The 27,762-nt window shown below is 33.6% G+C and overlaps 2 protein-coding genes across 2 annotated transcripts in view; both read right to left on the reverse strand.

The window, feature by feature from the left end:
• Positions 1-27,762, reverse strand: part of LOC148939622 (uncharacterized) — an 81,270-nt gene that overhangs the window by 20,665 nt on the left and 32,843 nt on the right. The window contains exon 2 of the mRNA XM_089106567.1: positions 27,411-27,604. Coding sequence (XP_088962693.1) covers positions 27,411-27,603 — 193 coding nt within the window. The 5' untranslated portion in view covers position 27,604. The remainder of the gene's footprint in view (positions 1-27,410; positions 27,605-27,762) is intronic.
• On the reverse strand, positions 2,051-27,549 carry Alg14 (ALG14, UDP-N-acetylglucosaminyltransferase subunit). The gene is made up of 2 exons (XM_089106569.1): positions 27,411-27,549; positions 2,051-6,472 (listed from the first exon to the last, which is right to left on the reverse strand). Exon 2 carries the CDS (start codon positions 4,071-4,073, stop codon positions 3,435-3,437), a length of 639 nt encoding a protein of 212 aa, XP_088962695.1. The 5' UTR covers positions 4,074-6,472; positions 27,411-27,549; the 3' UTR covers positions 2,051-3,434.

Genomic DNA, 27,762 nt, shown 5'->3' on the forward strand with positions numbered 1-27,762 from the left:
AAATCGATATATCGATTATCGAATATCGAAAGTAAAAATATCGATATTTCGATATATCGTTTGATCAAATTATCGCCCAACACTACTTAAAACTACTTTTTGAAACTGCATCAAACGTCACACATTACCAACCTTAGTTATGCCTGGTTAACCACACCCCAGCAAGGAGTATTGAACTCGAAATAAACATTAGGATAGTTCAGTGACTTGAATCCAAGGAACTACTGCAGTAAGCTGTAAGAGACTAACACGTTAAGACGAAGAAAATGGAGAGAGATTAAGCAAGACCAAGGATATACAGGTTGCAAACTGTAGTAACTTAACTTTAATTTTAGTAACAGAGGTTACTTGAAATTGACATCCATCGGGAACGGTTGTAAAGTAACTATGGGCTTATTAGGTGTGTAGGGGAACAATCTTCACGAGTTTTAATTGTATTCATTACTCTTTCATTATAATTTAATCTAATAATTTTTTAATATGTTTCAAACTGATATTAAAACCAATGATAATAATGATGCGCACTCAATTCACAAAAGATGCTCTTTAACTAGGTTTGTAGGGGAACAATCTTCACGAGTTTTAATTGTATTCATTACTCTTTCATTATAATTTAATCTAATAATTTTTTAATATGTTTCAAACTGATATTAAAACCAATGATAATAATGATGCGCACTTAATTCACTAAAGATGCTCTTTAACTATATTTAGTAACTAAAAACAGTTACTTTTTAGTAACTAAAAAAAAGTTATTTTCTCGTAACTGATTTTTAACCTTTTCTTTTTTTATATATGACGTGTCTAGGCCAAATGTCCTATCTCGAAATTATAGTCTCGAGAAAAACACTTCATAAATGAATTTTCTGCCTTGTCTCCAAATAGGTTGTTTTACATTGAACTCAATTTTTTCCTTCATCAGACTCCAAATTCAAGGCCAAACGCTAAATCTTAACTTGAGGCAGCAGACAACGAATGATTATTCGCAGAGTAATGACCTATGTCAAGTTAGGTCAATACGTCTTGAACGCTATAGAATACCTTTTTAATCTCTTCTCGTCCAAACCTATAGCAATACCGTCGTCTTACAAATCACCTAGTAATTTAAAACAGCTATTGGTCAAAACTTAATCTTTGCAATAAACACGCTTCAACTCTCAGGCCAGCTTTTTTCAGCGATTTTCGAGGAAATTTGAACCGATGTCGTCAATTCACAGAAATGCATGAGGGGGCTGGATTACTTCCCAAAATGTATTTGGGGGGCAATTTTGTTGGTTTTTCCAATTGTTTCAATGAAAATAACCAAAGAGATAGTTTTCAAAACATACAGGGTGGGAATAAACTCCCCTGCACCCTCTAAAAATTGGCTTCACTTAGCCGAATATCGTATCTAAGCGAGAAGATTGCTGAACCAGTCAAGAGTGCAGGATTTTGTTTATGAGGAGGGGAAAAATCACTGGGGAATAAAGTTCTGACAAAAAAAAAACACAACAAGCCCGCTAGTCGTAGAAAGTCTACAAAATAGTAAGAAAAATCGTCAAAATATTTAATTAAAGGGGACATAGTCCCAAAGCCTTCCCCCTACATACACTCATGGTCAAGTCCTTTAAGAACATCCAAATCAAAGATTAAAGGGGGATTTCCACTCGGAAATTCTCCCAAGCACAGAACCCCCACACCCCTTAAAAATTAAATTCCGACAGAATATATAATTTACACATTCTTTTTCTTTGTCTAACGCTCCCTTGGGCGGCTCAATGTTTCAACGGTCCTTTAGATGAGGAAAAAATTTCCCAGGACAGAATTTTCCCTGGGAGAATTCCCAGGGGAAGAATCATCCGCTGGGGTTTCTATATAAGTCGGTTTCTATACAATTTTTATTTATGATTTTAGCCTCTGAGAGAGAAGAAAGCGACACAGCAATAGTTTGCCGTATATTTTCCACTCTTCAAGAAAACAGACACTGGAAGCACAAAAAAATTAACTGAGGTTACTCTCAACTAAATGTTCTTTACAAACGTTTTACAACATCACAAAGAACTGCTTTAAAAAAGAAAATTTATTAGACAAGACACAATTTCAAAAGAAAATCAATAATGGGACATTCAACTCACATTGATTAAAATAGCTCTTTGAATGTAAAACCAAACTAAAAACCAAATAGCTAACATGAAGGATTATGCACACAACAGTCAAAAGCACAATAATAATCAGAGGAAAAGGCATTCATTTGTGCATAACTGCATAACTCCCTAAAATGATGCACATTACTCCCTAAATGATACTTTACTGATATAAATGATAACACATTACTCCCTACATAACTCCCAAAAATGATGCACAGTTTTCTGTGCATAACTCCCTAAAGTGCATGGCTCCTAAAATGATGCAGTTTTCTGTGCATAACTCCCTAAAGTGCCTAACTCCCTAAAATGATGCACATATACAATCTTTTTCTTTCTCACATAAGCTATCATGTTCAAACCAGTTCGATCTTCCAGTTCTGAAGTACAAGTATGACATTGAGTACACCATTCGAACTGCCTTATCCGAAAACCCTATACAGGAAACTTGCAGTCCCTTGGCTTGAACAACAAGGAAAATTCATTGGCCTGAAAAACATGGAAAATCCTTTTGTTTGGATGGGAAGCGTCTTTTTTTCTTTTTCCCATTTTTCCTTGCTGCGAGCAAGGCACTGGAACAACATAGAGAGATATTTAAGAGCTCATTTTAAAGGAAATGAGCTCATTTAAATTAAAAGAACAAACTGAAGGAAAATAAAGCTCATTTAAGGAGGTTTGAGAGCTACGTCTACTCGCTTTTGTAATTCACAAAACAAATATTAAAAAAAAAATCTTTTTTTTTACAGAAAACTGCATTTTCGTATACATGATACTGAATGACGTCACAACCGTAGGTTAGAACCATAACTTTTGCTTACAAGTTTCAATCAGTAGCACTTTAATAGGTTGCAGCTATTGTTCTAAGTTCTAATCCGTACGTTCTAAACTTTAAGGATTAACTCTAGAGCGCTCCAAAATAGTTTGTTTACTTTTATGGCAACAGTCAACAAATTAACATGGCTTTGCCTTTGTTTGTTGTTCTTTGTTGTCACCAAAAATTGATAATACTTGTCGTAGAAAAACTTGTTCAAAAATTTTCATTGGTTTTAAACCAATAAACCGAAATTCATGACCAAAAGTAAGATATTTAAGTTAATTTGCTTTCGAAGCAAAATATCTCAAAACATACAGCTTTCTTAGAACATGAGATTCATTTTAATAATTAGACTTCAATGTAGAAGTTTTCAGCCTAGAAAAAAAAAACCAACGCCGGATTTAATTTTAGTAGGATCTCACAATTAATTCATTCTCGTTTTCTTTGATATATTTAAGCTATCAATATCTTAAACAACATTTTTATATCAATTATTTCTATACAAGGCGTCCCATATAAATAGCCTTTCGATTTTTTTTAGAAAGCTCGGGCCACTGTACAAGAAAGTAATCAACAATATACAACAAAAGCTTTCCAGAAAGAGACAAGTTTTCAACTCGACAAACACTTTCTATATAAATCATTCTTGTTTCAAACCCAATAAATTTCAGCAGAAAACCACCCAAACACACTGGAACACAAGTACCTGGTCCATTACATAGAATTAAATGAGGTCTTACAAGCACAACTTTTGGTATAATAAAGAAAATGGATATTAAAACACTCCAAATTGTCGAAGAGGCAGATTGTAATACCTCTCTTGAACGAGGTATGCTTTGAAAGACATAACTTGATTCAGCCTCTGATAACTCTTTCTCTAAATTAGCAGCTTTTTTCTTACTCAAAGGATCAGTTTCAGCGTAAAAATAAAGTCTCGGAGAATATTTCTTATGATTTAAGAATTTCACTAGACGTAACATTTCTGCCGTATGTCCCCCCGAACCAAGTACAATCAATGTTTTAATACTTGGTTTATGTTGAGTAGGGGTTGTGTTGTAATAGTTTATCTTCCAAAGCAGATAAAGCAGCCGTATGACACCAACTGTTATAATCAATACTATAATATTAAAAAACATTGCTTCAAGTTATTATAATTTATATGACGTCAAAACAATAACTAATAAATCGTAACAAATTATGCAAGATTTATAGCAATAAAAAATTGGAGAAACACGATGATATTCCAGAAAAAAAATTCACAGTAGCTTAGCTCAGAATCTTCAAAAATAAATTTGCAGTAATTAAAATTCTTTTCAACACTACAAACTAATAGAAAGACCAGTTGAATGAAGTAGAATCTCCAAAAACAGCTCTTAAATTCTTCGTCAGAGTAGATGGCAAAACTATCGTTTGCGAGGATACTAAGCTGACAATTTTGATACGCTTTTTCTCTTAATTACAAATTTTGAACGTGATTTAATAGAAAGTTGGTCATTTAAATAACGTAAAAGTTCCAGAGAGCAATACTAAAATCCTCCACAATATAGGCAAGGTTGTCAAAAATATTGTTGTAAGTCTCTTTTGAAGTGGCAAAAACAACTTCAACTAAATCAACTTGGTTTTGTGTTTATTTATTGATGTAAATTTTTACTTAAAACTGATTAAATATTTAATCTATAGATTATAAAAGTTAGAAAGTTCTTTACAATAATTTTCAAAAATCAGAAAATTAAAATTTTTCTTAATAGAAATGCAGATATAAATATTGCCAACAAAGATTTCAAGCTGACAATTCTGATAAACTTTAAATTTACGCTTCACAATTTAACATGCATGATATTTTCAACAAAGATGCTAGTTCGGAAAAATTTGTTTCCATCAATGAAATTTTTCAAATTCATTGTTATACCGTATAACAGTCTTATTAGAATGACGAGGAAGTCCTAAAGAACACCCTTCCCAAATTATCCGTGATATAAACGAAGATGGCACTATTGTAGCTTTGACTCCCTTTACTGGAACAACTAATAATGGTATGATTTCAGACTACTTCAAAGGCCTGCAGCCATTCAGCAAACAAAAAGCACTGAATCTTAACAATCTATATCGCACTTTCTCACTTATTGTCAATCAACAGCTATCAAAATAAATGCTACTTACAAACTACCACAAAAAGCATTTATCACTAAATAGTTTATCGAGGGTCAGACAGTCTTGAAATTTAAATTCTTCTCCGTGCAAGAACCTAGGATTTCTCTAGGAGGTCCGTTTTGGCTTCAGGAACACGAGGGAAAATTGGGTTTCTAAAGTTTTTCGCAATAGTATCAGCAAGATCTAGTTTTGCCTTTTCTAAAAAGCTGCACCTGTACACTCTAAGGACTGAGGTTCAAACCTGGCCGTCACAGTTTTTTTTCTTGAGGAGAGGCGAACCCTGAGGCTTATATAGCTAAGTATCTGACACAGCTTTGTGGCGTGTTGTCTATCGTAAAAAGTATTTATTACTAAATGGTTTATCGAGGGTCAGACTGTCTTGAAATTTTAATTCTTCTCCGTGCAAGAACCTAGGATTTCTCTAGGAGGTCCGTTTTGGCTTCTGGAACACTAGGGAAAATTGGGTTTCTAAAGGTTTTCGCAATAGTATCAGCAAGATCTAGTTTTGGCTATTCTAAAAAGCTGCACCTGTACACTCTGAGGACTGGGGTTCAAACCTGGCCGTCACTTTTTTTCTTGAGGAGAGGCGGACCCTGAGGCTTATATAGCCAAGTATCTGACAGCTTTGTGGCGTGTTGTCTATCGTAAAAAGTATTTATTACTAAATGGTTTATCGAGGGTCAGACTGTCTTGAAATTTAAATTCTTCTCCGTGCAAGAACCTAGGATTTCTCTAGGAGGTCCGTTTTGGCTTCTGGAACACTAGGGAAAATTGGGTTTCTAAAGGTTTTCGCAATAGTATCAGCAAGATCTAGTTTTGGCTATTCTAAAAAGCTGCACCTGTACACTCTGAGGACTGGGGTTCAAACCTGGCCGTCACTTTTTTTTCTTGAGGAGAGGCGGACCCTGAGGCTTATATAGCCAAGTATTGTGGCACAGCTTTGTGGCGTGTTGTCTATCGTAAAAAGTATTTATCACTAAATAGTTTATCGAGGGTCAGACTTTCTTGAAGTTTAAATTCTTCTTCTTCTTCTTCTCCGTGCAAGAACCTGGGACTTCTCAAGGAGGTCCGTTTTGGCTTCTGGAACACTAGGGAAAATCGGGTTTCTAAAGGTTTTCGCAATAGTATCAGCAAGATCTAGCCGTCACAGTCTAATTCCTTGAGGCGAGGCGAACCCTGAGGCTTATATAGCCAAGTACCTGACACAGCTTTGTTGCGTGTTGTCTCCAGAAGGCTTTGCACTACGATGAATTGCTTTTATTAGAGTTTTCTTTAAAATACTATTTTGAGCTTCTTCCGCAGTTTCTTTTCGTAGAGAAGTGGGTGCTCATATCATAATACTCTTCCTTTATCAGAGTGACTCAGTAAGAATGCCTCAAAGAAGCTTAAAGAGAGACAGAAATTAAAATTACAGGCCAAAATAAATAGGTCAAGAAGATTAAAAAAAATTACTGGTAATAGTTGAATTCATAGCAAAAGATTCGTCCTTTTGGAATGACGAGTTATTGAGGAATGCATTTCACGGTATAATATCGAGTATTTCCATCGCCCCATAAATCTAAAGAGTTTTACTAATTTCACTATATTCTCTTATATATTTTCAATATAATAATATATTTCATGCGTTTTTTAAGTTGCCCCTCCTTCTGTGAAAACACGTTCTTGCAAATGTACCTTTTTTCAGGATTGGGTGTAAAAAGGGAGGCTTTGAATAGATTGGGGTGGAGGAGGAGCGTGCGTAGCTGTGTTGGCCTCAGGCGGCTTGGTGTTGCGATGAGTTGTTAGTAGTAGTAGTAGTAGTAAATCAGTAGAATGGAGGAAACCAAACTAGCATTAACATTCAGAAGCCCAAAGCTGCATTGGCCAAAATAGGTATTTCAGAATGTTTGACTAACGACAGGATGCATATGTTTGACCTTAGGGGAGGAGAGTCCCATTGGTAACATATTTCTGTTGTTGTCTTCATATTTCTGTTCTGTTGAAAAAATCATCTGCTACTCCATTGAACGTTAAATTTATTGGGACCTGTGTAGGGTATATATTTCAAAGTGTTGACAGAAACCGGTACTTCATTTTTCTCTATATAACAGTTTATTTTGTTGAAACTAAAAGGAACACAACAGCAATTTGTAGCGCTTTTTTAACATAATGAATAGCAAAAACGTTTTCTATCTTAACATAATATTCCTCATGTAAAGTTTATAGCGTCATAGCCTCTGGCTCGTTTCATTTGAATTCTGAAATTACAAACAACAATTTTTTCGAGAGGAGAGTTCGATTAATTCTCTGTTAACATAAATGTTATCTTTTGGCAACTTAAAAGACTGTATGTTCTCTTTTCTGTTTACAACACTATCAACAGGAACAATAAACCGAGTATAACAGTTGTAGAGTATCGATACTTATGTTGACAGGGGAAGCTAGATTCGGACAAAACTCAAATATTCTTTTGTTACTTTTAACCCTTTCCAGAGACATCAGATATATCTTTGAACTTTACAACTTGTGGAAAGTAAATATAAAACGTAATTCTATTTTTTTTTTTTTTTTTTTTAAGTCTATTTTGAGACTGAGTCGACTTATAAATTTGCTCTGACTGAAAAACTCAGAACCAAAGACAAAGAAAATTAGACTCTAAAATCTTGGTAAAATTACATCAAGGAGTCCCTGGAAATTTAAATTTCTCAGGGTCGGCCCTGTAGAGCTGTCTTAATTCTGTTGAGCTCGAATTCGAATAATCGTTGACAATTGTCACATATAGGGTTTATTAAGTCCAAAGACAAAAAGACACATTAAAACATGTCGCTAAAATGTTTTTTTTTTTTTTTTTTTTTTTTTTTCTTTTTTTTGCATCTTTGGTTAGAACCTAAGCTCTTTGGCCAGAACCCAAAAGCAGTATTTCAGGAAAAATTTCAGAGGGTATAGGTGAGATAACCAACAGTACCAAAAAGAGGAAAAGCTTTGGTAGTTTTTCTGGAAGATTTACCCCTTGGAGATGCTACAATAAAAAGATCGTGATACAACTTTTTTCAGGGCGGAGGGAGGGTCGTTTACCCTTCAACTCTTCGGGGGACCTTAAAGTCCATCTACTTGGAGTACCAACGACATCAAATAGAAACATTTTTACCCCCCCCCCTTACCTATCTTGCTTCTTTTTATATCTGAAAACAACGATTTCGTAAGCTTTTTCTTTTAGTTGTTTCGTCAGTGTTTTCAAGTTGAAATTTGAAAATAAATAAGCGAAATGAATTAGATGAGGCTGAAAATAGTTTTTGTCAGTAAAAATTCAAACACCAGCACTCTGTTGATTCCCAGAGACAGCTACAGGTTCAGAGGGAAGCTTCACCTTCTCAAGCTTTTTGGTTCCATATATTTCTAGTTTCTTATTACTGAACTTCACCCACTTATTTTTATATAATTTGGAACTTTTATTACTTAAACAAAATATGTTTTTTTTCATTAAAACTGTATTCTCAAATTTTACTAATTTTTAATATTAGTAATAGAACTTTTACTTAAACAAAATATGTTTGTTTTTTTTTTCATTAAAACTGTATTCTCAAATATTAATAATTTTTAATATATACATGGTTGAATCATATTTTGTTTTCACTTTCCTTGGTACTTAGTAGAGCAATAAAAAATACACAAGGGGGCGGGATCTGTTAAATCTTCGTTAATAACCCAGATAATATTCCTAACCTCCTCATGCTCAAGCAAAGCCAACGACAAATCTTACATACTAGGTATTACTAGTGGAGCTAGAAAAAGAAACAAAAAATGAGGATCAGAATAGATCCAGGAAGCTAAGGTTCCCTCGATAAATAATTTTCTGTATGCTCAAGCAGAGACAATAAGGAATCTTACAGACCTTGTCTTTACTTTTAAGATTTGAAAAACACATCAATTTATCTTCTGTATTGGCAAAAAACATAACACCATTAATTCTTGCTTTAAATTTTCATAAGTAAGCCAATCCGTTTTTCAAAGTTCTTAACTGATTTCGGAAAGAAATCAGCATGAACCTAGGAAGAATTTCAAGACTTCCCCACAAATCATGAAGTCTGCTTTAACGGAAATGAGCCTTACCAATAGAGCCAGGGGCTATTTAGGACTTCAAGCACTGCAGTCACGTCTTTGAGCAATATAGGACCAAAAATTCAGACGCATATGAAAAATTCCAAATTCAAAACAGTAGCCCGATGACTGGTGTAGTGCTCCAGGGAGGTATATTAGGGTCAACCCTTTTCATTTTGGTTATATATGTTTTAGCGAAAATCTTGTAATTACACCTATAATTTCAGAGATGATTTGGCCGTCCTTGTCGGCTGTCCTTACTGAGAAAGGGTTGCCCAATTTTAGTTTTGTTTTTCTTTTAAGGTTTGTTTTTTTATATTTTTATCAGTTTTATTCTGCACTGAGGACGGTCAAGCGGAGTTTTTAACCGAAATATTTGCATAATTTTTCAATTTTTTCACTGGCTGTTAATTGTCCTCGTTTTCTTCCTTTCTTCGCGATTTTATGTTTTACCTTGTCTGAAATTTGAAAAATAGCAATACAATAAAAATCTACTTGGAGCTTCACGCTGTTGAGTACTTACTGCTCTAAGAGTTGTCAAATTAGTCATATAGCTTTCATAAGTAAGATGCCAGCAGAGTGAAATTATTTTTCCATAGAAAACCGAGTTTTTGTGCGTTGACAAAACCTCCTCTAATATAGCTTTATTCTAAGAGTGTAAACCTCTGGCGACAGACTGAGTTGACTTGCTCGCTTGGACCCTGATTGAGTTTACTTTTTGCTTAGACTCTGAAGATTTGTATTACTCCTGTGCAGTGTCTTCAAAATGGTGCTGTAACGGCAGCCTCAGTGAATGGATCTCCGAGTACTCCCAATCCAACCCAGTTACATCATCTGCGTTTGGAAGGGGGAGATATGCAAAGTTCTCTACAAGTATAAACTTTACCCTGCTTCTTCAGATATTTCTAGTCTGATCCCTTCTAGAATTGAAGCGACAAGGGGAATTTATCATGACCTAGCTTGCACTCATTAATGTTATTGGAACACTATAAGGCGGGATCACTTGTCAAATATAACCACCCAGCAATTAGCCACCATATGAGACGAGTCTCCTCTAGAAGTCATGTCCAGTTTCCCATCTTTTAACTCTTTTAAGATGAGTGCAAAATGTCTTAATAAATCATAAATCGTAAATTGACAACAAGATAAATGGTAAATCAGTAGAACTGCAGATGCAATCAATATTGCGAAAAAAAAAGAAAAAAAAGTACCAAAGCATTGCATTACATTTTAACTAACAAATGGGTTTTCAGAGTAAATGGGTTCATAACTAATGGGTTCCTATAGTAAAAGCCATATGGCTCCAATGTTTTGTTATTTTTCCCCCCAGAGGCACTTCATATGGAAGGAGTCATCGTATAAACTTTGGAGGAGGCTCATTCAATTAGAAATCGGAGGTTATAGTGCCCTTTGTAGCAGTCAAAAGTGATCGGAGGGCAACTAGCTCCTTTTTTCCCCGAATACATCCAACAAAAATTTCGAGATAGTCATTTTGTAAAAAATAGTGCAAAAATCATATAATAAAAACTACAGAGTTGACACAACCCCCCAGAGCCCGCGGGCAGGTCAGTAGTAACCGTACAATGCATTCGAAACTTACATTCAAACTTACGCCTGAAGGCATAGATATGTGTGTAAGTTTCGAACGAATTGGGGTTACCAGGGTCATTTGCAAAGAGGTACCGTTTCTATAGATGGTATAGTAATTTGAAATATCATATGGAATTTGCTTGAAGGTATATACTTTGCGTACGCGCCCGTAGCAAACAGGTTGGGTATAATCTGTTCTGGTTCAAGTTTTTTCTGGCACAATTAACTGAATTTCTATTTCATGATAAACAAGTTTTTTTTTTTTAGGTTAGGTCCGGGTCGGAAAAAAAGGTGTATGTTTTTAGTTTTCTTTAAAATTCATATTAGTAAGAGAATTTAATTCAATGAGAATAGTTTTTATTTGCAAGGATATTAGTAGAGGAAAAAAATGAGGGGTGCATTTACATTATTGGAAATTAATGATGGAGCTAACAACAGTGATGTAATTACTTCTTGTGTTTACGAGATTTGCGAATTTTGTGCGAAGAGGTATTAGCGTAAAGGTATTGCGAGGGTTAAGAATGCCTCACGGAATAATTAAAGAATGGGGTGCTTACATCAGAAACTTAATAGATTTGACGATTACAAGAGACATTGCTAGAGTCAAATATATTTGGTGTTGGTGATATTATGACCCTCCAAGTCCCCTGGGGAAAGGGCTGCACAGTGTATTGGTATCGGACATATTATTTTTGGGCGTATTGCTATCGCAGGTATCTATACAGATTTTTAGTAGCTCGTATAAAAGATATTACTCATATCTACGTTCTTCCTATAAATTCAACCATCAGCAACTTCAAAACGGCACTAAAAACGGCACTTTTGGTGCAATGTCTCAAGTGGAAAAGCTGGGGCTAGTGGACTACCAGCACTTTTAGATTGACGTTTAATGGGTCATTCGAAAGATAATGCTCGTATCTACGTTATTTTTATAATTTATACAATCAATTAAAAAAATAATTTTTATTAAAATTATTAATTATATTAATAAAAAAAAAAACAATTTTTTTTTTTTAAATTAAAGCAAGCAACGACGGTAAAACTTAAACCGACCATAAATTATTCCATATATGAAAGGGGCTGTCCCCTCCGCAACGCCTCGCTCTTTACGCTAAAGTTTTTTTTTGTTTTAAAAAAACTACTCGTGATAAAGTCAAACTTTTGCTGAAAACGTGAGGTGTTGAGGCGGGGACAGCCCCTTTCATATACAGAATAGAGTTTTATGGATATTGGTAAAAGTGGTATTTTACTTTTAAAAAGTTTAATATTCGAAACTAGCTTCAGTAGGAGCTTAGGTTAGTAGTGGTGAAAATTGAGATATAAGGAGCAATTGCCCCCTATTTTTTGAAAAAATACCTTTTTGTGGCATTTATACTTTTAAAAAATACAAAGTTCAATATTCGAAGCTAGCTTCAGCAGGAGCTTAGGATAGTAGTGGTGACAATTGAGATATAAGGAGCAATTGCCCCCAAATTTTGAAAAAATAACTATTTTTGGCAATTATAATTTTAAAAAATTCAAAGTTCATTATTCGATCCTATATACAGAAGGATCTTATGATTGTAGTTGTGACAATTGAGATATAAGGAGCAATTGCCCCATTTTTTTGAAAAAATACATGTTTGTTGCATTTATACTTTTAAAAAATACAAAGTTCAGTATTCGAACCTATCTTCAGCAGGAGCTTAGGATAGTAGTTGGGACAATTGAGATATAAGGATAAATTGCCCCAAATTTTTTATAAAAAATACATTTTTGTGGCATTTATAAATTTAAAAAATACAAAGTTCAATATTCGAAGCTATCTACAGCAGGAGCTTAAGATAGTATTGGGGACAATTGAGATATACGGATCAATTTCCCCCTATTTTTGAAAAAAAAAATACGTTTTTGTGGCATTTATACTTTTTAGAAATAAAAACTTCAATATGCGAACCTAGATTCAGCAGGAGCTTATGATATTAGTAGTAACACATTAGATATACGGAGAAAGTTTCCCATATTTTTTAAAAAAAAATACATGGTTTAGTAAATGATAATTATTATAAAAAAAATGTAAAATATACTAAGATATCTTAAGCAGGAGAAGTGGTTAGTAGGGGGGACACTTGAGATCTAAGGAGCAATTGCCCCCTATTTTTTAAAATAGTCCTTTTTGGTTAAATTTATCTTTTTAAAAATTCAAAGTAAAAGATTCGAAGAGTGATTCAGCATGTGAGGTTGAGAGTTTTTATGACAATTGAGATATAAGGAGCAAGTGCCCCCTTTCTATGAAAAAAATACCTTTTTGTTGCTTTTATTATTTTAAAAAATACAAAGTTAAATATACGAAGAAAGCGTAAGAAGGTGCTTCTTAGATACGTTGGTAAACTTCTGTGATGATGTTAACTTGCCCCCTTTTTTGAAAAAATACCTTTTTGTGGCATTTATACTTTTAAAAATTAAAAATTTAAATATTCGAACCTAGCATCATCAGGAGCTTATGATATTATTAGTGAAAATTTATATATAAGCATCAAGTTCACAATATTTTTTAACAAAAAGTAACTGTTTGTGGCATTTATAATTTTTAAATATACAAAGTTCAATATTAGCACATAGATTCAGCTGGAGATTAGGATAGTAGGGGTGACACGTGAGATATAAGGAGCAATTGCCCCCTATTTTTGAAATAATAACTTTTTGTGGCATTTATACTTTTAAAAAATACAAAGTTAAATATTAGAAGCTAGCTGCAGAAGAAGCTTAGGATAGTAGTTGTGACAATTGAGTTCTAAGGAGCAAGAGCCCACTATTTTTGAAAAAAAAATACCTTTTTTTTGCAATAATAATATAAAAAAAAAAAAACTTAAAAATTATAACCTATATTAAGCATAAGATTATGATAGTAGTGGGCACAATTGAGATATAAGGAGCAATTGCCCCCCTAATATTGAAAAAAAATACCTTTATGTGGCATTTATAAATTATAAAAATACAAAGTTAATAATTCTAGGATAGTTCCAGCAGGAGGTTAGTAGTTTAGTTGGGACAATTTAGATATTATGGGTAATTCCCCACTATCTTTGAAAAAAAACCTTTTTGTGTCAAATTTCCTTTTAAAAAATAAAATATTCGAATCTATCTTCAGCAGAAGCTTAGGATAGTAGTGGTGACACTTGAGATATAAGGAGAAATTGCCCCCAATTTTTGAAAAAAAATACCGTTTTGTGTCATTTATAATTTATAAAAATACAAAGTTAAAAAATAGAACCTATATTAAGCAGGAGATTAGGATAGTAGTGGGGACAATTGAGATATAAGCAGCAATTGCCCCCTATTTTTGATAAAAAATACCTTTTTGTGGCATTTATACTTTTAAAAAATACAAAGTTCAATATTCGAAGCTATCTTCAGCAGAATCTTAGGATAGTAGTGGTGGCAATTGAGATATTAGGAGCAATTGCCCCATATTTCTGAAAAAATAACTATGTGTGGCATTTAGAATTTAAAAAAATACAAATATCAATATTAGAAGATAGCTTCATAAGGAGCTTAGGATAGTAGTGGTGACAATTGAGATATAATGAGCAATTGCCCACTATTTTTTGAAAAAAAAATATATTTTTGTGAAAATTATAATTTTTAAAAAAACAAAGTTCAATATTCGAAGCTATCTCAGCAGGAGATTAGGTTAGTAGTGGTGACAATTGTGTAATAAGCAGCAATTGTCCACTATTTTTTAACAAAAAATATATTTTTGTGGCATTAATACTTTTAAAAAATTCAAAGTTAATTATTATAATCTAGCTCCAGCTTAAGCTGAGGATAGTAGGTGTGACAAGTGATATATAATGATAACTTCATACACATTTTCTAAAAATACCGTTTTGTGGCATTTATAATTTTAAAAAAAACAAACTTAATTATTCGAACCTATATTAAGCAGGAGCTTAGGATAGTAGTTGGGCCAACTGAGATATAAGGAGAAATTGCCCCCTGTTTTTGAAAAAATACTTTATTTTTGAATTTATAATTTTAAAAAATACAAAGTTCAATATTCGAACCTCTCTTCAGCAGGAGCTAAGGATAGTAGTGGTGACAATTGAGATAAAAGGAGCAATTGCCCCCTATTTTTGAAAAAAATACCTATATGAGGGCGTTCGCCCCTTCGTCAATACCTCACTCTTTAGGCTCTAGTTTGTCTAGTGCTTTCAAAAGAGCTATTTATTCTAATTAAGCGAGCTTTTTGATTCAGGGGTCATTTTTAAAGAATTGGAACAAAATTTGAACTTAGCGTGAAAGATGAGGTGTTGAGGAGGAGGGAACCCCCCTCATATACGTAATAATTTTGGTTCATTTTAAGTTTTAGTTTTTCTCCTTACTTTCAGTTGAAAATTTTTTGAATATTTCTAATGCACTAAAACATAGAGCGCTACAAACATCAGAATCAACTTTAGAGGGAAAATTTATCTTTAAAAGAGGGTTTTTTTTTTACTTAATAAGTTTTTACTCTTTTTTTTTTTTAAGGAGTAAGTGTATTCATGAAATTACTATCCCCCTTAAAAACGACAAAGATGTAACGATACCACATCGATGCAAGCTACCAAAATACACGGTGAAAATATCCCTTTACACATTGACAACGATTCGAGTGAAACAAGAAAACAGTTAAGGACACTTCTATTGGACACACCTATTGGATACACAATACTGAAATATCATTCAAGAAATTATGAAGGAATTGTAAATAGGTAACACACACTCATGTTACCTCATGGATACACAATGCAGAAATTTCATTTAAGAAATTATCAAAATTTTAAGTAAGTAGCAAATTCTTTCTTGAATTCGCCTCCTGGGTAAATAAAAAAGACAATTCATTAAAGAAATTATGAAAAAATTGTAAGTAAGTAGCAAATTCTTTCTTGAATTCACCTGCTGGATAAACAATAAGACATTTCGTTCGAGAAATTATGACAAAATTTCAAGTAAGTAACATACTCTTTATTGTTTTCATGACTTAGATACACGGTGTAGAAATTTAATTCAAGAAATTATGAAAAAATTCTCAGTAAGTAACAATTTCTTTCTTGAAGTCAACTCATGGATACACAATACGGAAATTACATTTTAGAAACTATGAAAAAAAAACAATTTCTTTCTTGAAGTCAACTCTTGGATACACAATACGGAAATTTAATTCAAGAAATTATGAAAATATTTGTAAGTAAGTAACAAACTCTTTTTGTTTTCACCTCTTTGATATACAGTACAGATAATTTATTCAATAAATTATGAAAAAATTATAAGTAATTAACAATTTCTTTCTTGAATTCAACTCTTGGATACACACAATACGGAAATTTTATTCAAGAAATTATAAAAAATATTTGTAAGTAAGAAACAAGCTCTTGATTGATTTCACCTCTTGAATATACAGCACAGATACTTCATTCAAGAAACGTGATTAAACACATTTTGAAACTACATGCTATTTGTATGCCTTTCCTTGGCACCTTTCCAAACGAGCGGGGATTCCCCACTGGTTCCTACACATTGCAAAAAAGTGAGCAGTACGAAAACTCCACTTGTTCAACCAGACTGGTTTTTTAGGGACCAATCAGGAGATATATGTAAAGTCGACATAGCTTTATTTAATTTTTTTTAAGGTTCATTTATACGAGGTTACGTGCGTGCACGTAACCTCGTCTAAATGAACCTTAAAAAAAATGAAAAAAATGAAAGTTTCAAAACGTGTTTAATCACCTTTCTTGAATGAAGTATCTGTACTGTATATTCAAGAGGTGAAATCAATAAAGAGCTTGTTACTTACTTACAAATATTTTTTATAATTTCTTGAATGAAATTTCCGTATTGTGTGTATCCAAGAGTTGACTTCAAGAAAGAAATTGTTACTTACTGAGAATTTTTTCATAATTTCTTGAATAAAGTATCTGTACTGTATATCCAAGAGGTGAAAACAAAAAGAGTTTGTTACTTACTTACAAATATTTTCATAATTTCTTTAATGAAATTTCCGTATTGTGTATCCAAGAGTTGACTTCAAGAAAGAAATTTTTTTTTTTTTCATTAATTTATAAAATTTAATTTAAGTATTGTGTATCCAAGAGTTGACTTCAATAAAGAAATTGTTACTTACTGAGAATTTTTTCATAATTTCTTGAATTAAATTTCTACATCGTGTATCTAAGTCATGAAAACAATAAAGAGTTTGTTACTTACTTGGAATTTTGTCATAATTTCTCGAACGAAATGTCTTTTTGTTTATCCAGCAGGTGAATTCAAGAAAGAATTTGCTACTTACTTACAATTTTTTCATAATTTCTTTAATGAATTGTCTTTTCTATTTACCCAGGAGGCGAATTCAAGAAAGAATTTGCTACTTACTTAAAATTTTGATAATTTCTTAAATGAAATTTCTGCATTGTGTATCCATGAGATAACATGAGTGTGTGTTACCTATTTAGAATTCCTTCATAATTTCTTAAATTAAATTTCAGTATTGCGTGTCCAATAAGTGAAAACAATAAATACTTTATTTCTTACTTGCAAGTTTATTATGATTTCTTGAATTAAATATCTGTATTTTGTCCAGGAAGCGAATTGAAGAAAGCTATTCCTACTTACTTACAAATTCTTCATAATTTAATGAAATGCATAAAACTATTCTAAAGAATAAAGATGAGTTAAGCTTAAAGATATTTATTGCTTAAACGTATTAACATATTTTTGAAAGAATTTGCTACTTACCTACAATTTTTGATAATTTCTTAAATGAAATTTCTGCATTGTGTATCCATGAGGTAACTTCAGGAAAGAGTTTGTTGCTTACTTAGAGTTTCGTCATAATTTCTTGAATGAAATGTCTTTTTTTATTTATCCAGGAGGCGAATTCAAGAAAGAATTTGTTCCCATGTGTCTGACAATAGATGTATGCAAATTCCTTTTCTTACATCTCCGACGTTTTATTAGACATTCTAAACGTTTGATATGCTAGCTTACTCTAAAAATAATGAACACATAAGAGATCTCAATCTCGCATAACCACCAACATAAGAGTTGAATTTTTTCGGTATTCCAAAGAAATTTAATTCCTTACTGTCATGACAATGCATGCATACATTTCCAATAGTGCTACCACCTGTACTTGTTTCAAAGTTTAAATACCTCTCTTTGTCAGCATTCAGTGCTACAATAACCTTGTTATGTAAACACACTTTATTAAAAAGTTCCATCTTCACTTTTTTTTTTAAAAGATATTACTTATGTGTTTATCATTCCACTGCGTAAAAATACTGATTTAATAAATGAAATAGATTAGGTAGTGTCAATAACCGGTCATAGAATACCGGTGGGGACGTCACATCGTGTCTCTGACCAATCACAGATCGCAATTTTTATAACTTTAAGCATATTTTGAAATTTTAAGTAATTTACAAAAATAATAAAATAAATAAATTTTAAAAATTTCGAATTTTTAAAAATTATTTTTTTTTTTTTTTTAAAAAAAAAAAAAAAAAAAAAAAATTTTTCAAGAAAAATATTAATTAGAGTTAACTCTTAAACATACACAAACGATGGTCCCATGATATAGAATAGTTTTTAACATGTCTTATGGATTTATCACGATCAGGTATGTTCTTAGGTATCCACTGTGCGAAGAACCTAACCTCGTCTTCAGGACGGTGATAACCCCCCTCAAATTTGGGACACTTAAACTCTTCTAGATTGAAAAGTGGAATCCTAGGGTCACTTTTTTGAATTAAAACTTTATCTGTAGGTACATTGCCCTTTACGTAGAGTGCTTCAACTCCGAAAAAGCTGCAAATTCCAATGACTTCCTCCTGGACATTTCTCAGTTCCTGAGCAGTATTATTAAGTGGTGTAATCACTCTATCCTAGAATCCCAGTCTGTTTATATAACGTAATGTAGTACTCCACAAGCTTTTATCATACTCAAACAGATTACAGTTCACTAACCAATAACCATTTAGGGTTAGCTTACCTTTTTAGGGGGTGACCATTTAGGGTTCTCCTACATGCTGAATATGAAAGTGTGTTCCCTGGCATGCTGGATCTGAAAGTGTATTTTCTACTCATGATTTGATGGAAGATTTATCATCTGTTGAAAATATAATATTGTTAAAATTGCTTAAAGTAAAATTCTAGTCGTATATTAAACTTTTTTAACTTTTTAAAAATTTAATAACCATTAATTTATAAAAACAAATGTAAAGAAAAAATTAAAAAAAAAATAATATTAACAAATATTTGTTAGATTAATAAATTTCTGGCTTTTTAATTCTTTGAAAAACTAAAAAAAGGGGTAAAAAGATATAACAGGGTATTTAATTGCTTGATTTAATAGACTAAAGCGTCTCATATCTCTACCATTATACAGAAGGGTATGTTTGTCCTTTTTTTGTGTTTTTAGAATTGTCCTTAACTGTTTTCTTGTTTCACTCGAATCGTTGTTAATGTGTAAAGGGGTATTTTCACCGTGTATTTTGGTAGCGTGCATCGATGTGGTATCGTTCCATCTTGGTCGCTTTTAAGGGGGAGAGTAATTGCATGAATCCACTTCCTCCTTAAAAAAAAAAAAAAGAAGAAAAATTTAGTAAGGAAATAATAACCCCTCTTTTACAGATAAATTGTCCCTCTAAAGTTGATTCTGATGTTTGTAGCGCTCTATGTTTTAGTGCATTAGAAATATTCAAAAAAAATTTCAACTTAATGTAAGGAGAAACACTAAAACTTAAAATAAACCAAAATTATTGCGTATATGATGGGGGTTCCCTCCTCCTCAACACCTCGTCTTTCACGCTAAGTTAAAATTTTGTTCCAATTATTTAAAAATGACCCCTGAATCAAAAAGGTCGCTTAATTAGAATAAATAGCTCTTTTGAAAGCAATAAACAAACTTTAGCCTAAAGAGTGAGGTATTGACGAAGGGGCGACCCCCCTCATATAGGTATTTTTTTCAAAAATAGGGGGGCAATTGCTCCTTATATCTCAATTGTCACCACTACTATCCTAAGCTCCTGCTGAAGATAGCTTCGAATATTGAACTTTGTATTTTAATAAATTATATATGACAAATACTGTGATTTATTCAATGATAGGTGGCAATTGCCCATTATATCTAAAGGGTCCCCACTAAACTCCTAATATTCTGCTTGAACTAGCTTCGAATATATAACTTTGTATTTTTATCAATTAAACAATACAAAACAAGGTTTTTTTTCAAAAATAGGGGGCACTTGCTCCTTATATGTAAATTGTCCTCACTACTAACCTAAGCTCCTGCTGTAGCTAGCTTCGAATATTTAACTTTTTAAAATTAAAAATTCCACAAAAAGTTATTTTTTAAAAATTAGGGGGGAAGTGCCAATAAGCTCAAAAGGTTACCACCAGCGAAAATACGGCTCTTCGTAGGCGATCTTCTTAGAATTTACTTTGCATATTTTTAAAGATTTAATGTCAAAAAAAGGTATTTTTTTTCCTTGAGAGGGGGCAATTGCCCCGTAGAAAAAAAGGGTAACCAATACACACATCAGAAACAGCTCACGCTCTGTGCGAACATAGTCCGTTTTAATTATATAATTTATAAAAGACACACAAAGGTATTTTTTTTTCAAAAATAGGGGGCAATTGCTCCTTATATCTCAATTGTCCCCACTACTATCCTAAGCTCCTGCTGAAGATAGCTTCGAATATTGTACTTTTTATTTTTTAAAAGTATAAATGTCACAAAAAGGTATTTTTTTCAAAAATAGGGGGCAATTGTCACCACTACTATCCTAAGCTCCAGCTGAAACTAGCTTCTAATAGTGAACTTTGTATTTTTTTAAATTATAAATGCCACAAAAAGGTATTTTTTTTTCAAAAATAGGGGGCAATTGATCCTTATATCTAAATTGTCCACACTACTATCTTAAGCTCCTGCTGAAGATAGCTTCTAAAATAGAACTTTGTATTTTTTAAAAGTATAAATGCCACAAAAAGTTATTTTTTTTCAAAAATAGGGGGCAATTGCTCCTTATATCTCAATTGTCCCAACTACTATCCTAAGCTCCTGCTGAAGATAGGTTCTAATATTGAACTTTGTATTTTTTAAAAGTATAAATGCCACAAAAAGGTATTTTTTCAAAAATAGAGGGCAATTGCTCCTTATATCTCAATTGTCAACACTAATAGCATAAGAACCTGCTGGAACTATCTTCGAATCAATAACATCTATTATTAATATTTTAATATTTCACACCATTGTTTAAATTAAGAATTTAGTTTTAAATTTATAATTATATATCAATTGTCACCTCTAATATCATAAGCTCCTGCTGAAGATAGATTCGAATATTGAACTTTGTATTTTTTAAAAGTATAAATGCCACAAAAAGGTATTTTTTCAAAAAATAGGGGGCAATTGCTCCTTATATCTCAATTGTCACCACTACTAACCTAAGCTCCTGCTGAAGCTAGCTTCGAATATTGAACTTTTTAAAAGTAAAATACCACTTTTACCAATATCCATAAAACTCTATTCTGTATATGAAAGGGGCTGTCCCCTCCTCAACCCCGCGCTTTTTACGCAAAAGTTTGACTTTGTCACGAATCTTTTTTTTTAAAAAAATAAAAAAATTTAGCGTAAAGAGCGAGGCGTTGAGGAGGGGACAGCCCCTTTCTTATATGGAATAATTTCTGTTCGGTTTAAGTTTTACCGTCGTGACTTTCTTTAATTTAAAAAAAAAAAGTTTTTTTTTTTTATTTAATATAATTAAGAATTTAAAAAAAAATTATTTTTTTTATTTTTTGTATTAATTATAAAAATAAATTAGATAAGAGCATTAGCTTTCGAATGAGCCAGTAAACGTCAATCTAAAAGTGCTGGTAGTCCACTAGCCCCAGCTTTTCCACTTGAGACATTGCACTAAGAGTGCCGTTTTTAGTGCCGTTTTGAAGTTGTTGATGGTTGAATTTATAGGAAGAACGTAGATATGAGTAATATCTTTTATACGAGCTACTAAAAATCTGTATAGATACCTGCGATAGCAATACGCCCAAAAATAATATGTCCGATACCGATACACTGTGCAGCCCTTTCCCCAGGGGACTTGGAGGGTCATAATATCACCAACACCAAATATATTTGACTCTAGCAATGTCTCTTGTAATCGTCAAATCTATTAAGTATCTGATGTAAGCACCCCATTCTTTAATTATCCCGTGAGGTATTCTTAACCATCGCAGTACCTTTACGCTAATACCTCTTCGCAAAAAATTCGCAAATCTCGTAAACTAAAGAAGTAATTACATCACTGTTGTTAGCTCCATCATTAATCTCCAATAATGTAAATGCACCCCTCATTTTTTTCCTCTACTAATATCCTTGCAAATAAAAACTATTATCTTTAAAGTAAATTCTCTTACTAATATGAATTTTAAAGAAAACTAAAAAGATACAACGGTTTTTCCGACAAGGATCTAACCTAAAAAAAAAAAAACTTGTTTATCATGAAATAGAAATTCAGTTAATTGTGCCAGAAAAAACTTGAACCAGAACAGATTATACCCAACCTGTTTGCAACGGGCGCGTACGCAAAGTATATACCTTCAAGCAAATTCCATATGATATTTCAAATTACTATACCATCTATAGAAACGGTACCTCTTTGCAAATGACCCTGGTAACCCCAATTCGTTCGAAACTTACACACATATCTATGCCCTCAGGCGTAAGTTTGAATGTAAGTTTCGAACGAATTGTACGGTTACTACTCAGGTCATGTAAGTTATGTCCTGTTGGCATATATGGCTCTTATAGAAGAGATGCTCGTATAAACTTCAGAAAGGGCTCATTCGATTGGATATTGAAAGTTCTAGCTCACTTTTTAAGAGTCAAAAGAGATCAGAGGGCAACCCCCATGCCCTTTTTACCCCACACACATCCGATAAAAATTTTGAGATAGCAATCCTGTTAAAAACACTTCAAAGAGAAAGTAACGAAAATTCCAGGGTTAACAATACCTCCCAGGGCCCGGGGGCAGGCGTTGTATGTTATGCCCGAAGGCAAATAAGGTTTTTTATGTAACAGGAGGTCGTATAAACTTCAGAGATTTCTCATTTGATTGGAAATTAAAAGTTCTAGTTCCCTTTTTTTAATCAAAATAGATCGGAGGGCATCTTACCCCCCCCCCCCCAAAAAAAAAAAACGCACAAACTCTTTTCCCCAGATGCATCCGATAAAAATTTTGAGATTGCCAGTTTGTTTGAAATAGTTCAACGATCAGATAACAAAAATATCGGGGTCAACATACCCTCCCCCTCGAGCCCAGGGGAAGGGTCGTAACTTATGCCCTGGAGGCATATAAAGTTTTCATGGTAGAATTGGTCATAAGATCCTCGGAGGAGACTCAAATGATTAGAAATTGAAAGTTCTGAAGTGATCGGACGGCAAATAGCCACGTCCCACCCCCCTGTCAGTCCTGTTTTCCCCAAATGCATCCGATCAAATTTTTTATACAGCCATTTTGTTAAAGATGGACCAAAGATCATATAAAAAGGCTCCAGGGATAACACACGCCACAAAACCTGGGGGCAAGCGTTGTAAATTAAGCCCTGGGGGCAAATAAGGTTTTTTATAAAAGAGATGGTAGTATAAAATTCGGAGGGGGCTCATTCGATTGTAAATTGGAATTTCTAGTGCCCTTTTTAAGAGTCCAAATTTGATCGGAGGACAACCAGCCGACGATCAGGACAACCAATAGTTCAACGATCAGAAGACAAAACTTTGGGGTCAGCAAAGCCCCCCCCCCCTCCCACAGACCCGGGGGAAGGGTTATAAGTTATGCCCCGGGGGCATATAACGTTTTTACGGAAAAGCTAGTCGTATAATTTTCGGAGGGACTCAAACGATTAGAAATTGAAAGTTCTAGTTCCCTTTTTAAGAGTCAAAAATGATCCGATGGCTACTAGCCTCTCCCCACCAACCCCAAGGCCATAGGGCACCAATTTTTTTCCCAGAGGCACTTCATATGGAAGGGATGGTCGCATAAACTTCGGAGGGGGCTCATTCGAGTGGAAATCCAGAAGTTATAGTGCCGTTTTTAGGAATCAAAAGTGATCGAACGACAAATAGCACCGACGCCCTCTTTCCCCAAATGCACCCAGCAAAAATTATAATCTTAGTTCAAGGATTAGACAACAAAAACTCCGGGGTGGACACAAGCCCCTAGGGTCCAGGGTCAGGCGTTGTGAGTTATGCCCTAGGGACATACATGGTTTTTACAGAAGGGCTCCTCGTATAAAACTCAGAAGGGGTTCATTTGATTGGAAACTGAAAGTTCTAGTTCACTTTTAAGTCAAAAGAGATCGGAGGTCAACTAGCCTCCCCACCCCACGGCTTTTTTCCCCAAATCCATCCAATAAAAATTTCAAGATAGCCTTTTTATTGAAAATAGTTCAAACATCAGATAACAAAAACTCCAGGGTTGACACAACGATGAAGAGTCCAGTGCCAAGTGTTCAAAGTTATGTCCCGTCGGCATATACGGTTTTTATGTACGGGGTGGTCGTATAAAGTTCAGAGGTAGCTCATTTGGAATGATCGTAGAGCTTGGTCGGGGGCTCATTCTATTGGAAATTGAAATTTCTAGTTTCCTTTTTAACAGTCAAAAGAAGCCAGAGGGCTGCTACCTCTTGCCTTTTTACCCCAAATCCATCCGATCGATTTTTTTAGATAGTCATTTGGTTCAAGTAAGTCAAAATATCGGATAACAAAAACTCCAGGGTCAACAAAACCCACCATGGCCCTGGGGCAAGTGTTGTATGTTATATCTGGGGGGCATACAAGGTTCTTATGCGAGGGTTTTGAAAATAGTTCAAAGATCTGATAAACCAAACCCCCGACCGCACTCAGAAAACTTATAAACGATATTTTATTCCAAATCTTAAGCGAGCTGACCCCTGGCCTTCTCTGCATGCCCCCCCCCCCAAAAAAAAAAACAAACAATTTATTAACAATATTTTATTCCAAAACTTATGGGAGCTGACCCCTGGTACTCCATGGCCCAATAAACATCCATCCCCTTCAAAAAATTATCTATGATAAATCATGGGAACTGACCCCTGGTTCTCCCTCCCTCCATGGACAGACCCCCCCCCCCCAAAAAAAAACAACAACAACATATTAACGATACTTTATTCCAAAAACCATGGAAGCTGACCCCCTGACCCTCCTTCCATACCCCCCCCTCCCCCAAGCAAAAAATCGTATTAACGATATTCTATTCAAAAAATCATTGGAATTCAGTTTAATTTTACTAGCTCTTTCCAAAACTGTTCAAGACACCTATATCCTTCACTACAAACAAGAGCATGGCTACTGCTCGTTCCCTAACGGTAAAAACATAAAGCTTACTGCGTATTTCGCACTTTACTAAAACGAATCATATTACAAATATTTTCTTTTATACTTATTACAACATTGAAAATAAAGTAAACTATTGAAAATAACTGGGCCCTGCGGCTTTCACTATTCCCGAAATTTTGAGGATCTCCCCAAAAATCTTGCGAAAACGCTTGAGCCTAGAAGCGTCAAAGCTTTAAATCCGACCCTGGGTGAAACATTGTACTTATTACAACATTGAAAATAAAGTAAACTTTTGAAACGAACTAGGCCCTACGGCTTTCACTATTAACGAAATTTTGAGGAATTCCCCGAAAATCTTGCAAAAACGCTTGAGCCTAGAAGCGTCAAAGCTTTAAATCCGACGCTGGATGAAACAAAATCTTGAGCTGGTGAGCTTTCAGCAATTAATTTCATTATATATCGAACATTCCGTTCAATTTTATTAGTTCTTACCAAAACTATTAATTTATTTTGAAATAAAAAATTATTTGAAATAGGGAATTTTGAAAAAAACTTATAACTTTGGCAATCAAAAACGAACAGAAATGAATTAAAAAAAACGTTCCGAGAAAGAAGTTTTCTAACGAAAAGAAAAGGTTATATTACACTTAAGAGCAGAAGAAATAGAAACCTACAGTAACTCAAACTTAAGACGTCCGGGAATTGCTATTGAAGTATAAATAAAACCTAAAACGAATATAAATAAAAAAAAACAATCATAGCAAACAAACATACAATAGGTACTAATATAAATGAATAACTAATTCTTAAAACGAGTGAAATTTAAATTGAATAAGCAAATCAAGCTTGAAACGAACAAAAATCTCTACAAACAATAGTTTGGGCTTTGCCTCCTTCTCTCACTGTAAAAGTATAAAACCTACTGCGTCGTTGGTGCTTCACTGAAAAAGAATTGTATTACAAATACTCTCTTCTCTAGTTCTTGCAGCATTGAAAATGAAAATTAAATTAAATCAAAATAAAATTCTGAACTGATGATCTTTCAACAATTAATAGCATTATCTATCAAACATTCATTTTGATTTCCTTTGTACTTTCCAAGACTGTTCAAAACAAATATAGTTTTTAGTAAAGCGCTAATGAAGTAGTAGGTTTTAGACTTCTACAGTAAAGCCCAAACTATTGTTTGTAGTGATTTTTGTTCGTTTCAAGCTTGATTTGAATATTCAATATAAGTTTCACTCCTTTTAATATTTATTTACTCATTTATATTAGTACCTATTTTATGATTTTCTGTTATAATTGCTTATTTAATTTCTATTCGTTTTAGGTTTCACTTATTCTTTAATAGTAATTTCTGGTCGTTTTGAGTTTGAGTTATTGTAGGTTTCTATTTCTCCCGATCATAAGTTTAATATGTCCTTTACTTTTATTTAGAAAACCTCTTTTTCGGAATTTTTTTTTAAATTAATTATTAAAAATGGCTATACTTTGGTTTTGACGAGCATAAAACAGGGATTATATTATATTACTACTACTACTACTAACAACTCACTGCAGCACCGAGCCGCCTGATGCCAACATAGCTACGCACGCTACTCCTCAATCCCAATCTATTCAAAGCCTCCCTCTTTAAACCCTCCCAAGAAGTATCTATTTCCCTTAAATATTTCCATACGACATCCTACATCCCATTCGGGGACGACCCGCTTTTCCATCCAATAGATGATTTGGTTCTAGAATAAGCTATGCAAGAATTTTGACTATATTGCAAGATATCAGTGTGTATTCAGTCTCTGCGATGGATCAGCGTTTGAGCCTCTCAATTATATTGCACACAACAATACAATTTTCATTCAAACCTTTGAAGGGGATGCAAAACAACCTATTTTGTAGGTTTAATTCTCACAAAGCAAATGAAATTTATCTTCATCCAGCTTTTGCTTAAATTAGCAAATAGCCAAAGTTTGACTTTCAAGTTAAAACCCTTCAATGTTGTCCTATTGCATTTGGCTCCAAACGTAGGAACTACCTAGAGTAGGCTAGCCTAGAGTAGTTATCAGCACACAGGCTCATGGGCGCCCATAAGCTGAATTCCAGGGGGAGGGCAAACTTCGTCTAATTGGCACTTTTAATGCTATATAATAGAAATCTCAGAACAAAAATATAATGCAGCATCATTCAGCCAGGGGGGGGGCGGGAGCCCCCCCCCCTGCCCCCCCATATGGGCGCCCATGCACAGGCTCACAATCAACACTAGATTAAAAGAAAAATATCTCACCTTTAAAAACAGTATCCCAACAGGAGCAAGTGCACAAATCTTTATCTACTCGAAATGCTGACTTATTCCAGAGATGAACAAATATTGTAATATGAAAAAAGGGAACTGCAACGATTACGATTAGGCCCACAAGGCAAGGAATGTAAGTTTCTTTAAAGGAATGCTTGTGTCGAACACTTGTTTCAAAGTCCATGCTGAAACAAAAATGGACCTTTTTATTATACAAAACTAGCTATAATTTTATCTAACTCACTTAAAAATACAAAAATTAACCCCCAAAGTAAAGCAGAGCTCGTGAAGATGGGTATATAAATATCAGGACATAAAAACAAATAATAATAATAAACCTCGT

This window comes from Artemia sp. Qi Xiang Cuo, chromosome 21 (genome assembly GCF_049724085.1).
Source record: "Artemia sp. Qi Xiang Cuo chromosome 21, ASM4972408v1, whole genome shotgun sequence".
NCBI classification, from domain to species: domain Eukaryota; kingdom Metazoa; phylum Arthropoda; class Branchiopoda; order Anostraca; family Artemiidae; genus Artemia; species Artemia sp. Qi Xiang Cuo.

What these genes read in the sequence shown, in the direction of transcription:
- Alg14 (XM_089106569.1), bottom strand. Translation starts at nt 4,073, where the DNA reads ATGTTTTTTAATATTATAGTATTGATTATAACAGTTGGTGTCATACGG.